Raw genomic sequence first — 15500 nt, forward strand, 5'->3', positions numbered from 1 at the left:
TTATAATTAGTTTTATCGTACAAGCCATTCCAATGCCCATGACGATTTTTTTTCTTGTACTTGTATGTGCTTGTAAACGTTAAAATAGAACATTTGTGTTTACTTTTGAATCTCTGGCTTGCTGCTAGAGGTTTATGTATTTATTTTCTTCACAACTAAGTTTGATCTTTGAATTGGTCAACCAATTATCGGCGCCTGGTCGTCAAAGACGCACACCCCTTCAATACACCACTAAAATGAAAGGAAAGAAGATATTAAGATCGTTGAATAACTGTAGTATTTCGTGGCTTTTTATTTTAGGCCAATTCATTACACTAATCAAAATAATCACCTTTTCCTATACAAAATGTCAGCTAACTTGGGGAACATTCCCCTCACAGAAGTCATAGTAAATTTTACGGTAGGTAGCAACAGTCAGAAAAATCTGAAATGATATATACAAAGCCTCCATGACTTAATCAGGAATCTTTGTCGTTATTTTAAATCAAATTTTATTGTAATAAAGGGTGTAACAGACATTTTAAAAGACTTTGTGCTAGTTTGACAAACCTTTTGATTTCCACAGGATGTGCCTAGTGCAGCGGGAAAGCTGGCGACACATGTATTTACTACACGAGGATCCCAACAATACATTTTGTAACAAATATCTTCTAATCTAGTGCCAATACTCTAAAAAGGGAAGAACACGTATAATTAAATGTAGCATACAATCTAGTAAATAAAGAGATTAGTTTTCTAATTTAACTGCGCCCACTGATGGGTTAATAGGCGTCTTAATTGTCTTTAAAGGATGCTGGCTCGCTAGCCTGGAGGTCGGGTGTTCGATCCCTGCATTGACCGTGAAAGTTCATCCAGATTTTCCGGCGTGGTTCCCCCTTGTCAGTGATGCTGTCTAGTCGTTCGGATGGGACGGAAAACCGAGGTCCCGTGTACACATTGGCGTGTACGTAAAAGATCTCTTGACAGTTGGAATTCGATATAACAGTAGGCCGCAGTGCCGCTGTCTGGGGAAAATTTCCCTCATAGCTCACTGTATGGCGTATGCCCGTCTTCATTAGCCCAGTTCGGATCAGAACAGTAGGACGTTAAACCCCATTTCATTTCATTTCATTTCTTTAAAGGATGAACGACTTGTAACTTTAGGAGTTTCGCCAGGTTGTAGTGGATTCAAAAGCGGCGAATTAGTCGTCTCCAGAAAACAGAATGCCATTCTAGGGGTATTTAACACGTTATCAATTCAGGCCAATTCATTACACTAATCGAAATTATCCCCTTTTCCTATACATAATATCAGCTAACCCGCTTCGAAAATCCTTTCATAGATTTAAAACCAAATATTTATTAGTCTTAACTCACCAAACAAAAGTTCGTACCAAACAAATCTTTGCATTGTTGAGTTGTATTATAAATCTGACCAGGAAGATTTGTTGTAAACTTCTGAAAATTATCAATTACAGTAGGTGGGTCTTTAATACACGACGCATCAGGTTTCCTAAAACAAAAATTGAAAATAGTGTGTTTTGAAATAAAATTGAATCCTTATAAGTTAGTCCCTAATCCCCCCCCCCCCCCCCGCCCTCTCCGTTCGAATCCGAATATGCCTTAAATGCATCATATGGTAGTCCTGGTTCAGTCCCGTAAATTAGTTTGTTTAGAAATTATTTTCGGGCATCAAGCAGGTAAAAGAGTAACACAGAACATAGATGAGTTTTTTTTCCATTTGGGTTTTGGAATGGATAATCATCAGCTCATGGGGCCTTCTTGAAGTCAACTAACTAAAAATAATAATATATAGTTCGATGAAATGTCTTTTTTTTACGATTGGATTTGCTTGTAGTTTTGACTTACTGTTGACAGAAAGGGTGTATGTAGACTATTTTATATGTTCTTGTTGATGTACTTAGGTAGAATAAGATTATTATACAAGATTTAATCGGAATAACGTGTGTACTTACATGAGATTTTGTTTTATGGAATTAACAGAACACTGTGAAAAATAAAACCCATTTCTTGATAGAGGTGATTTAACTGACATGATATATTCATCCGCCGAACTACATCGTGTAGAACGATAGAAACCGTCATGATCACAACCTAGACTAAAAAAAATCAAAGTCTAAATTCACAAAGATAATAAAATGTTTAAATTATTCCAAGGACATATTTCCTGTTATATTAAAGGTTAAACATAAAATCATATAAGTGGAAAAAAAGAACTGAACATTGATCTGAGAGAGAGAGAGAGAGAAATGGGGTTTAACGTCCACTCGACACAAACTAGGTCATTTCGGGACTAACACATGGTTTAATTTTATTTACATAATTCGCTTGCGCGTAGGGGTCTTTAGCAGTGGGAGGAAACCGGAGGCCCCGGAGAAAACCCCCGAGGTTGGACAGGCGACCCTACTCCTTGCCACGTACAACCGGGGATTCGAAACCACGCCAGTCGACTCAATGACAGCATTTATGTTACAGCGCGCGCACGCTAACCATTCAGCCATCCAACCCCCCTACATTGATCTGATATCAGTGGTGGTTTTGAAAATATCGGATAGTAAATTGTTGATATCTTCTTTGAATGGCATTTAGTAATTGAACATATTAACACAAGGTACACTTTTATGGATACACAATTACTGAGTTTAATACTAAGCGACAATTTTCTTGATAAAGACGAAGGGTATCACCGTCGAAACGTCGCTTAGTATTAAACTCAGTAATTGTGTATCCATGAAATTGTACCTTGTGTTGTTGATATCTTGTTTAACAAATTTAAGGTTTGTTTTGACAATCAACTACAATGCGGTACATGTAATTAATTATTATTTACATCACGTTGATTTACATTATTTCGATATTCTACCCCCTCTCTGGTGTTGATGACACACACATGTACCCACAAAAAAGCGAAATGAAATGGGGCTTAACGTCCTAATGTTCAGCTCCGACCTGGGCCACACGCCACACAGTGTGCTATGAGGAAAATTTGGCCCGGACAGCGGCACTACGGTCTACTCTTATATTCAATTCCAACTGTCAAGGAATCTTTTACGTTGGACGCCAATGTGTACAGGGACCTCGGTCTTTTGTCCCATCCGAACAACTAGACAGCTGTCCTTGTCAGGCCCTCCGTCCTGCATCACTGACAAGGGGGAACCACGTCGGAAACCACAAAAAAACACGGCCAAATTAAAAACTCACCAATGCGCCAGTTCATGGACTATTGTACCAACGCAGCTATAACCTCCGTGATCATCTACTAAAGATGACGATTTACCATCTTTTATTGAACAAATCTTGTTGACATTGGATAAACCTAAAAACCAAGTACTATATAGTGGCTGTCGAAAGTACCAGTGGAAAAAGCCAAATTTGGAATAAACTTTTGAAACGGATTTCTCCCAAATCATTTAGATACACATTTACACCTCATAACAAAAGACATACAAAATAATTTGAAAAATAAACCCCCACAAAAAATAATTAATAATCTAACACATAAAATGAATGCGCGTTATTAATTTTATATCGTTATAATTTATTTTACCATTTAATGGGTTGTTACTGTGTACCATCTGTAATCTGAAATAAATAAACACACACGTGGTATAAACATTCCACCACAAGACTCGCAAACACAACATTTACTGACCCTGATCATTGGAACTGATTATGTATTTTGCAGATAGCTTACACTAGGATTGCCCCTATTCTAGGTCCCGACTGTCGTACGTACAATAGGGTTGTCCATATTGAGTCCACGATCTGGTACGTGCAGATACTTTCGGATACATTTCGATACGGTCAACACGATTGCCACAACTGACCAAGATTACTTAACAATTAAAACTACGATTCCTCCAATCGCAGCACGAATCGTGATATTGGGAACATAACATTAGCCAAGATATAAAATGTCATTCGAAAATCCCGAAAATGACGCAAATTATTATGGGATTGGTGCCATCATGCTTGAAATAATATCAAACTGCTTACATCTTATTAAAGAATGGCGGTAAATGTGACTCTAAAACAGACTCTCGCAAGAGATCAAATTAATCCAAGTATCGCCCCTAAAAACACCTACAAGAATAACAAAATAGAGAAAAAAAAATAATCTCCGGGGATTCAGGGAGATCTTGAGTACCATACACCATGGGCGATGCGCAGTTCGGTAGAATTTATTAATAGTATAATATACCTAGTTAGAGCCATAGCGTGGTCGTATTTAAACCTAAGTTTTAACTTGTTATACTGTTGGACAAGTTCACTAGAAAAGGCATTTAAACCAACATCATCTTCAACTTTTCCCTCGTGATTAATGTTTTCAAGAAAACTAGAACAATTTCGTGTCTGAAAAAAACAAAACAAAAAGAAATCAAAAATATTCACCGGATGCCGACCCACTGATCGGGATTCACCAGATTATATATATTTGCCACCTGAGGGATCACGTGGCTAAGTGGGTAAGACGCTAGCTCGCTAGCCTGGAGGTCGGGTGTTCGATCCCTGCATTGGCGTAGAAAGTTCATCCAGATTTTCCGGCGTGGTTACCCCTTGTCAGTGATGCAGGACGGAGGGCCTGACAAGGACAGCTGTCTAGTCCTTCGGATGAGACGAAAAACCGAGGTCCCGTGTATACATTAGAATGCACGTAAAAGATCCCTTGGCAGTTGGAATTCGATATAAGAGTGGGCAATAGTGCCGCTGTCCGGTCAAAATTTCCCTCAAAGCACATTGTATGGCGTATGCACGTCTTCATTAGCCCAGCATAGGAGCAGAACAGTAGGACGTTAAACCCCATTTCATTTCATTTCATTTCATGGAACTGCTAAAGCTCCAAATGGAAATAGTTGTTTTTAATACTTAATGTATCTAGAGCGCGTATAAAAATGTACCTTTCCATGTTATCGAACGGTAAAACAGTCGAAATTTAGTTGCTCATCACAACTGGACAAATGTCAGGAGTGAACTTTTTAGAAAAAAACTCAATGATGTCGCCTCCATAGCGAGGAGAATGTTACCGATCAGTGGGTTGCCCACTAAATCTTATTCAAACTGTAAATGTGGAGATGTAATGTCAGTGTTCTTCTCATCACAAATCTTGAAGGTATTTTTGCGGTCCACACTGGGACTTTCAAGGACCTCAACCGTACGACTATCTGGGTACCAATAAACAAAGGAGAATACATGATTACCTTACATATAATAAGACCAGATAACGACAATGATAGTTGAAGAGATTTGTCACGAATTCCTGCTTTATACCTTCTATCAGCCTGATAATAAAGATAATAAAGCATTATAACATACAGATAGATAATAATGCATATATTATATATAGATAGAAGCATAGACCAAAAATACACCCTCTGGTAACTCTGTAATCCAACCTGTTCGTGAAATTGGTAGACTGAAATGGTATCTTAAAAAAGCATTTTAAAGCAAAATCCTCCAGCGTATTTATAAAGTTTTATAACCATAAATATATATTACCGGGGGTTTGTTTGAGTGTTCACAAGAAGCTACAGATTGATAAAGGGCAAAAACTCCAGACATTATCTTTATCTCTCTCATGTTAACGAGACTGGGTGATATTTATAGAATGCGCACACTATGTTGTGGACAGGGGCGTAGGCAATTAGGATATTTCTATGTGGGCTCATAAAAACAATTTCGCTTTTAGCACGTTTACAATGTTTAGATGTCAGGGATAATAACTGTATGAAAAATTAAAGTGTGACTTTCAAAGAGTTCGGCTCTATGACTTTTATCGTTAGCGGAACAAAGCCAATGAGTTTCCCCCAAAAATAAATTAAATTAATCTTACCGCATTTATGACAACGGCCACATATTTTGTCATCTCATGTTCTATGTCAGCAGACGTCGGATAATGTTCTTTAAATGATTTATACATGGCATAATCTGTCCAAATTAATATTTCCACTTTACCTATGACGCTGCCAGAAATTGGTGCCACATTTCTAACGGAACGCTTCAATATATCTGAAAAATTGACGTTTATTCTATTAATTTTAAGCTGATTAAATCTGTGATAAATATTAGCCTTGATTATGCACAAAGTCTGTTGAATTTAATATTTTAAATTAGTATGTAAGCCTACCTATCGGCCATAATGACTTTGCTTCTTGAGACTTCGTTTGTTGATGAAAATGGTTTCTTCGTATTATTGCATGTAACCCGTTCTCACTGTTTGGAATCGTTTCAATAATAAAGTCAGCGTCGTAATCATGAATAACACCCTCCTAGAAAAAATAACAAATTGGTACAAATTCACTGCCAAACTGTCGTTGATGTTGGTTGTTTACTTGTAGTTACATGATTACTTTCAGGTGTTGCACAGAACGGAAGTAAAATAAAATTGAGTTGCACACCAATCGGGCTAATGAAGACAGCCTATGCCATGCATTTGGCTATGAGGACGTTTTGCTCTCACAGAGGCCCCACGCCCGACTGGCATAGATCTAAAACGTGTGGTCATGAAATAGAGGGGAGTTGCGTTTTGTTTTAATTTCATACGAACCACTCGGCATTCATAGGCTCTCCGTCTTGTACCGCCTACAAATCGTAAACTAAGCTGGAAAAACCACAGGAATTTTTGTTTCAAGGGAAACTACTCTTTCTTGCTGTGCTTAATTGCCCGCGTGGTTGGTTGTTTTATTATTCACTGTTGTCAAAGGAAACATGCAATATCAGTACTCACGATGATGAAGTTGGTAGAATTCTTCCAGATTCCGAAAGAACCATCTAAATAAATGTCATGGTAAAACCTTATGCCGTGCTTTAAAAGAAGGTAAAATCACTACATATTAGTTGTGAACATCCATAAAGAATAGACCTGCCAGGCCCCATGTTTGAAAACCGATATAAGCTTTACACTTTGTTTCTTTTTGGGGGTCAAATATCTAGACTTTCGTTGATAAACACAAAATCATAATATGGAACACAATTATTATTTTAATTGAAGCGACGTTTCGTTGAGGGTTCTCTCGACTTTTTGAAGCAAATGACAGTGAATAATATACAGACGATTTATATACAAAAACAAGTTAAGTAACAATTAATAACCAATAATCAATAGGGAAACCATTAAAGATAAATTATAGGAGATTAGATAAAGAGCTGGTAGTTCTCACTATAATAGTATTTAGCGATTGAATTTTGGGCTTAGCCTCCATCATCATTAATAAAGTCGGTATGATAAAAAAGTCTCGATTATCCACTTTTGATTTAATCAGAAGCAGCAGACCGGGTTCTAATCCATTTAATAACGCAGGCTAGCGATGACGTCGAGAGTTGATTATGGTCTGGATATGTTAATTAATGTCTAATTAATAATTTAGATAACATTTCAGACCTAAAGAAAGACCTGCAATTGGCAGACTTAGCTCTTGCATAATGTATGTTTAAAAGTACTGAGTGAAGTCGTTCCAAGTAGCATGCGGTGTGAATTATCACTCGATATCCCTTTTCTGTCTGTCATTAACATTACTCAATGAATACAGTTGGTTGTAAAAATAATTATTGTACTAAAACCTGTAACAAATTAGCCATGGTATGTCTATCTCCGGTTTCATCTTGCACTAGGACAGGTAAACCATATTCACCATATGAAGATACTATACCATTGTTATCTACCAGGTTCAGCTTATACTCACGACCAAAGGCACGGAATTCGTACCTTATAAGCCCAAACTTACTATCCGATTGTAATGGTCTGATGTTAACTAGTTCTCGGTTTGTTGAATCTAAAAAAACACAAGAGTGGCGATTGGGTTAAGAACAGTACAATAGCTTCACTTTCAGGTTAACATTCATATGGAGAAGGGGAACTGGATTGGATCTAAACCCGGATTAAAATTCGTCCAGATTCGTATGAATAATGAAGATAAATATTTGTGTAATCTGGGAAACAGACGATTTTCTTTTACCAACTATGACGGGGGATCTGAGTCAAATGTCAATGTTATGTTTTCGTGATTGTACATATCCAATGCTGAATATAACGACGAGACATCTGTCCTTGTCAGGCGCGACGTTTTGCAACACCGACAAGGAGAAGCCACGCCGGAAAATCCTGCTGAACCTTCTCGGCCAACACCGGGATCGAACGTCTTACTCACTTAGCCATCGTGGCTCCCCATTAACACTACATTAAAAAATATGGTTTATATGGTTTAGCTTGGTTTCATGTTCTATGTAAAATGTTACAATGCAAAAGACAAATGTTAAAGTAGAAAAGTCTAATGTGAAAAGTTGAATGACAAAAGATAGATGTCAAAAATGCAATGTGAAAGCGAAAATTTTAAATAAATTAAGTTTTTCTTAAATTGGTTATATCACGAAATGAATTATACTTAGAACAAATGTAATTTATCAAAAAGTCAAGATGTAATAATAGTGCTATTTCGATTTGCACAGACAACCTCGCCCCCCCCCCCCCCCAAAAAAAAAACAACCAAACTTTGTATTTGTCAGTATTACAATTTTTGTTTTACAATTTACACGTTACAGTTAGCATTTGCAGCATTAGAGATGTAAAAACACTAACAACAGAGCATGCTGACTTTTGACTCAAATCTTCCATCATAACCAACAGGCTATATATCATTCAATATATCGAGGGTTTAGAACATAATTGTGATAAGTCACAATGCTTGATATATTGACTTATCACAATTATGTTCTAAACCCTCGATATCGAAGGTTGTAAAACCTGAAAATGCTGTAGGTGTCTTCACGTCTCGTTCATGTATGATAGTGGATACGCTGACAACAGCCACAGACAGCAACACACTCTGAAAATATCAAACACGAAATATAATTCAAAGTTACACGTGGTCTTAACTACAGCTTTCTGTTCCTAATTATAAAAATCCATTATGTAAGATTTAGATAAAGAGCTGGTCGTTCTTGCTACATTAATTCAATTAAGGATAATACAAAACGAATATATTGAAAATTCCATTCAAATTACTTTATTCTGAGCGAAGTTATCACTGTTAAAAGTTTTGACAAGATCTGGCATAGACTGCATGTTATCGTAGCACCGGTACTTGTTATATGAAACTTAGCCTCGCTTCGCCATTTTTCAATTAAATCGTTATATAGCTTTGTAAGCCAAAATAAAGACCTGCAATAGGCAGCCACGGTGGCTAGTTGGGTAAGGCGCTGGCTCGCTAGCCTGGAGGTCGGGTGTTCGATCCCTGCATTGGCCGAGAAAGTTCATCCCGATTTTCCGACGTGGTTTCCCCTTGTCAGTGATGCAGGACGGAGGGCCTGACAAGGACAGCTGTCTAGTCCTTCGGATGAGACGAAAAAACCGAGGTCCCGTGTAAACATTGGAATGCACGTAAAAGATCCCTTGGCAGTTGGAATTCGATATAAGAGTAGGCGATAGTGCCGCTGCCCGGGCAAAATTTCCCTCATAGCACACTGTATGGCGTATGCCCGTCTTCATTAGCCCATTATAGGAGCAGAACAGTAGGACGTTAAACCCCATTTCATTTCATTTCATTTTGCAATAGGCAGCTTTAGCTCTTACATCTTTAAGTGTTAATATAAATTTATAGTCTATGTCATATTTCCTGTAACATTGTAAACTCTGAATAGAATGACCTATTTTAAAATCATAGTAAATTCTGAATAGAATGACCTATTTTAAAACAAGATATAGTGTAATATACTAGTATCAAGTAATCTGGTGGAAACTCATTTCAAACTGCGAATTTTAATTCTAGTGAACATTATCAACAGACTAATATGCTGTCTAATAAAATCTTTAATTTTATATTAAAATGTATTGCTGAGTTCCATAAACAGATATTCGACTTACCCAGAAATAGAAGATATCCATTGTCAAATATATTAACTGATAAGAAATGGAAGGCCAATCGGTCTTAGAAGTAAGTGTTTATCAGCAGTGTGCTGGATTTTACTTTCGTTCATGGTGTATTAAACATATATTATAATATAATATTACGTGGATTAAATGTAAAGTAAACACAACGAAAATTTATATGGAATTAAATCACTAGATGTTATTTACATGGTTCGATGTCTCGACTAGCACAGTATAAACCCACTTTAATCTATCATAGAATTAGCCAAAATCGGTATTACAGGGGCGGATCTAGGAATTTTGAAAAAAAGGGGGGGGGGCCGCAAAATGAGGGCACTGACCTCAGAGACGGGGCACGCCGCTGCGAGGGGGGTCCCCTCCAAGAAAATTATCCGTCATTTCCTTGCATCTGTAGCCATTCCAAGAGCTATTTGGCCGATATTTTCGTCTAAGTAAACGTTCGGAATTCGTTGAAAAAGAGCCTTAAAATCGAGCAAAAAAGCCAGTTGAACATGCGACTTGAAAATTGTCAAGGTGAGCGAGGCATTATGAAGGGTAAAAAGACGAATCTATACCCTAGCCACTTCACTGTTTAAGCCTTGTAACTTGTACTGTGTACTGTCCACACATGAAACAACACTACATCAAGTTGCACTCATGCGCGTCAGTGATGGGCATGAGTGTATACGCCGCTGATTCCACAAGATGCTATCATTGATGTCTGTCTATAGTCACTCTATAGGATTAGGGCACCGTCAGCTAAACAATAAGAATTCGTTTGAAAGTGGAAGCATTAAATAGACCAGACTGGTGTGTTTGAGTCGATGGTTTGAGTCATTTGGGATCCCTGCAACGGGCTGGGAACGGACATATTTGGGTTGGGTCTGAGAAAAGGCACTTTCAGCAGTAAAAAGGGCAATGTCGAAAATTAGGGGATCCGCCTCTGTATTATTTTCTATAAGCTATACACAGTAATTCACATTTCCATAATCGCATTAAATCATATTAGAGAGGGGCGGCGGCTCCGGGTATTTATTTTAAAGGTGAGTCCAATCAAAGAGTGAAATTAAATTTATCTTAAATTTGAAGTTATCGCTATTAACTTCGCCGCTGTACTATCAGAAGCGGATTTAAAGGCGGGAGAAATCGCAAACCGAAGCGGAGTAAACTTCTGCATGAAAGTTCGCAGAAATGTAAAAGTTTGCATGATTTCTTTTCCATAAAACAGCCGATGGGAGGCTGTGAAACAGATCCCCCGAATTAGAAAATATTATAAAATACTGCGGCGAATATCCTGATTTAGAAATTTACCCCCAATGTAGACACGTCAGTGGAAGACACAATTGTGTTGTCCTCACACGGGAGCCCTTCACAGTTTGCTTCTACAAGTACAAGTGCACCAAACAGAAACGCCTAAACATGTGTGCATTGGGCGTTACGTAGGCGCTTGAGAAAAGAGGGGGGCACTTCCGTTTAAGCTACTTGATAATCCATGGATACCCCCAGAGGATTCGAAATGTCGTTTACAATCAGGGGCCATAATCAATGAAGTTATGGTCCGATATATGCCAATATCGAAAGGAACCGAGATCGTTGGGAGCTAGACCTATATTTTAAGTTTCGGCAAAATCGAATAAAAATTGTGACCTGTAGTGTCCACAAACAAATTGTGGACGGACGTCCGGACGCTGAACGATCCTTTTCCACATTGAGACGGCCAAAGACCTATACAAGGTCAACGATGAACCAAGATCGAATAGATCGGTTGACAATGCTCGCATTACATAGAGATATAACTTTTGACCCCGAAGTCAAAATTTTGTTCTCCGAGACTGGTTGTTGATGTGACAATGTTTATCTTAACCAAAGAGAAGCTGGTGTGCTAAAGGCAAATTCATATCTCATGTCTACTCCTGAATTCAAGATATCCTGTCTGTGTCGTCCCTAGTTCATACTTTCTTAATATAATATCATCCTCGGTGTTTAGGGCAAAACTGTTAGAACCTGTGCCAATTTCAAACAATTTAATCTAAAAAAGATGTAATGTCCCATATCCTATCACATTCTAAAAGACATTAATTTACTGGATACTTAAATTCATTCAATATTCCGGATATGTTTTTAAACAAACTTATGCACCGTGGATGCCCCCACCCCGTTATTCACAGCTTCTAGATCCGCTACTGTGTCCTATAGTTCAAGTTGGACATGAATGTGGATCAATATTTAAATAATCGAGGCAAGATACTGGACCTATTACATGTTCATTTGGGACACATGTCTCTGTGCTTGGACTAAAAGGGCCTTCATGGAGTAGGCCTATGTGATCACCAGACTTATGCACGCGACTGAACTAAAACAATAATATATGACCACCAGGATATATCAACCATGAATTTCATCTAGTTCGAGCGTGAGAACACGTCACCAGCTATAGGTCTGCTATCTAAATTGTCCACGTATTGTTATAAGATAACATTTTAAGATGTCTCGGACATTCTTGTTGGTGCTTTTTCTAACAGGTATGTGGATATTGGTATTATAGAAAATGGAATTCTAAATGGATCAACTTGGAACTTTGCATATTTATTCCTTATACCGTAAAGACAGAAACTATTTATTTTGGTGCATGCCCTCCCCTCCTTCCACTGAGGCGGTGTGACACCCACTTTTATGTTAATATTTGGTGTGTAAATTTGCCAAAACAAACCTAACGCCTAGCATTCTTTGCCTCTTGTCATATTACAGTCATTTCATATTATATTCTCTTCATTTTAAAAAGTAGCATATCAATCAAAGCAGGAATGTGGGGGTATACTGCAGCAGTAGCGATGGCCTTGTTATATTTAATAGTGAGGAATTTAAATTGATATTTTTGGCATGTTTCTAAGGTAATAGCAAGTCCTTTGATAGCAAAGTAAAAGGGGATATATACAATTTGGGGTTCATGATGGATATGCCTTATCGATATAAAATTTTGACATCTTTTATTGAGTCGGTCTGTCACACATTTTGTTCACACTTGGTCTGGGTGTTAGTTGAATGTCTTGATAGAGTTGGAAGATAAGCATTTTCTGCTTAGGGAAAGCAGAGATAGGCAATTTGATTGCTTAATACTTTGGGACGTGATAACTTTGGTTCGTATTAAGTGCGGGTGGTGAAACTTGGTGTATAAATTCATCACATCAATATGCGTAAGCAGAGTGATAAGCAATTTTGATCGCATGATAAGCAGTTTGGTTCTTATTAAGTAATAGTGGTAAAACTTCGTGTACCTTAAAGTTCGATGTTCAGCATTTCCTGCTTAGGCAACTTCAATCTGATTGGTCGATACTTTGAAACACAGTAGCTCTCCTTCTAAATGAGGTAGAATGTTCAAACTGTATGTAGGTGTCTATTAGGTGAATGCCTTGACATAGGTCAATCATGCACATTTTCCACTAAAACCAAACAGAGATTGGCTTGTAGGGTTACCTTTTCGTTCATTCCCTGACTCATCCAGCTTCAGAGTGCTATACAGGAAACGTTCTTATTTTAATTTTATAAAATATTGGCGGGACTGTTCATTTTGGCAAAATCGGAAACCTTTAGAAATTCAGAATGTTTCAATTGTGTATTTTTAAGTTACCCCCAACCCTGACCCCCTTACATTCACATTCATGAAAAATGTTTCAGTTCACATGTCCCTATTGCTTCTCCTTGTCATTTTTCGTTATTAATTTGCAGGTTGCTCTGCTCAAAAAATCGACTTTACTAAAATTTGTAATTATGTCAACAGAGTGGATTGTGGTGGATTTCTGAAGAGTATTATCTGTGCCACAAATTCAAAAACATATGATACTGAGTAAGCAAACTATTTCTTGACAACCGGGTACAGTAGGCATAATTAGCAATAAACCATTTCATTTGGGTTTAAATTATAGTAAGCATTGCCATAGGAAATGATGGTATGTTTGAAAAAAGTATGTCTGGAAACCCCAAATAGGACCCGGGACGTACTTTTTAAAGGCAGGTAGTTTGCGAAGGAATCGATCGCTGAAAACTAGAATCACGAGTCAAGAAAATAAAATATTAAGTCTCGGGTTATTTAACAAATATAAAGAATCAGACTATGGCGAGTTAAAATGACTTAGGTAGAATCGCGAGTCCAGAAAATATAGGTTATTTCACAAATATATCATAAAGAATCAGACTTGGCGAGTCAAAATGCCATACAACCTTTACTTGATAACACTGTACACTTACCATTAAGAATATTATTTAATTTCAATAGATGCTCCTTTGCCAAGGCCCACTGTAATGATACTAATCTTCACATAGCTCACTATGGCGATTGTATCCCGGACAAGACCCCAATTGCTACTGTTCATGGTACAACAGCATCCTACTTGTTCTTCTGTAGAAACTTGAACCATTCTCATTGTGGAACTGATGTAGAAATAGTGTGTGGATCAGATGGAGTAACTTATAATAACCTGTAAGTATGTATACATGCCGAATCATAAGATAACCTGGTCATAGTAGAATTATTAGATAAAATAGTCATATTATAACAGGAATCCAAAAGGGATACGAATGACCGGATAAAAAACCACATCCCCTCCAAATTCTACACTCATATACTTATACCAACCAGAACGCCAAACATTCAGGGGACCCTTCGTCTTGTGGACCTCCCACTAAGACTCGCCCTCAAAGATATTACCCCCGCTCCCTTTTACTCGAGATGACAGATTTCGCCCTCGTTTAAGATTATGGTTATACATAATCCAATGTAGGCCCCAGTTTCACTTGTAAAATCCATGTTATTGGAAACAACTAGCCTGTTCACTTGAGAAAAGGTGTTTAAAAGCTGTGATTAGCCTTCCTGTGAGCACCGTAGCCGCGGAAGGAAAAATCCGACAATAAAAAAAAGCCATATCAATATTTAATTGGCATGCGCCTGGTCCCAAACTTAATTAATATTTTCGATGTACTCTTTATTATTTCAGATGTTTATTTGAGAAGGCAAGATGTAGTCAAAGGGATTTAATTGTTGCTAAATATGATGGATGTTAATTAGCAGTTTTAAATTCTTTTTGAACTTTTTCTCAAACAATAAAAAGTAAAAAACTCATTTTATTATATTTGATTGTTAATTTATCTTATTTGGCTTAATTTTTCTTTTGACAAATTAATTAGTACGATGAAAGCTGATGCAAACTCGACTTTTTTCCTTTTCACTTGAATGTTTATAGATCTTTTTTAGGTCGTGTGTATTAGTGATATGCAATAGCCCTATATGTGACAACCATTGACTACCCCATTGTCTGTCTTCATTAGCCCAGTCGGAGCAGAAAAGTGAGACGTTAAACCCTATTTCATTTCACTACCCCACTGACTGTAATATTAATTCTCGTCTCTCTGACCTGCTCTACATCATCTCTCAACTCTCCGTGTTTCGGGATAAGAGATGGTGCTATATAGTTTTACCTTGCAAATCCCGACGTGAAACACGTTGGGCCTCAGTAAGCAAAGTGTACAACATTTTTCTGTAAAACAACGATTGGTTATTGTTCTTCGTAACATTTCTTCCACATTCAACTACAATTAAGCATATAATCCTTCCTGACACAGGTACAAATCACGTCTTTTTAAA

At 37.5% G+C, this 15500-nt stretch overlaps 1 protein-coding gene across 1 annotated transcript; it reads right to left on the reverse strand.

Annotated features, from left to right (window-relative positions):
• Positions 1 to 102: 102 nt before the first annotated feature.
• Positions 103 to 8822, reverse strand: LOC126820825 (A disintegrin and metalloproteinase with thrombospondin motifs like). Its single transcript, XM_050548957.1, has 13 exons — positions 8738 to 8822; positions 7558 to 7769; positions 6725 to 6802; positions 6125 to 6266; positions 5831 to 6006; positions 5199 to 5279; positions 4202 to 4353; positions 3548 to 3582; positions 3202 to 3316; positions 1956 to 2099; positions 1357 to 1492; positions 550 to 669; positions 103 to 231 (listed from the first exon to the last, which is right to left on the reverse strand). Exons 2-13 carry the CDS (start codon positions 7573 to 7575, stop codon positions 178 to 180), a joined length of 1251 nt encoding a protein of 416 aa, XP_050404914.1. The 5' UTR covers positions 7576 to 7769; positions 8738 to 8822; the 3' UTR covers positions 103 to 177.
• Between the last annotated feature and the right edge of the window lie 6678 nt (positions 8823 to 15500).

This window comes from Patella vulgata, chromosome 5 (genome assembly GCF_932274485.2).
Source record: "Patella vulgata chromosome 5, xgPatVulg1.2, whole genome shotgun sequence".
NCBI lineage: Eukaryota > Metazoa > Mollusca > Gastropoda > Patellidae > Patella > Patella vulgata.

Coding starts and splice junctions, on each gene's coding strand:
- LOC126820825 (XM_050548957.1), bottom strand. Junction 6,007..6,124: donor AAAGTCATTATGGCCGATAG/GTAGGCTTACAT, acceptor TCAATTTTTCAG/ATATATTGAAGCGTTCCGTT. Junction 670..1,356: donor TTGGTACGAACTTTTGTTTG/GTGAGTTAAGAC, acceptor TTCCCTTTTTAG/AGTATTGGCACTAGATTAGA.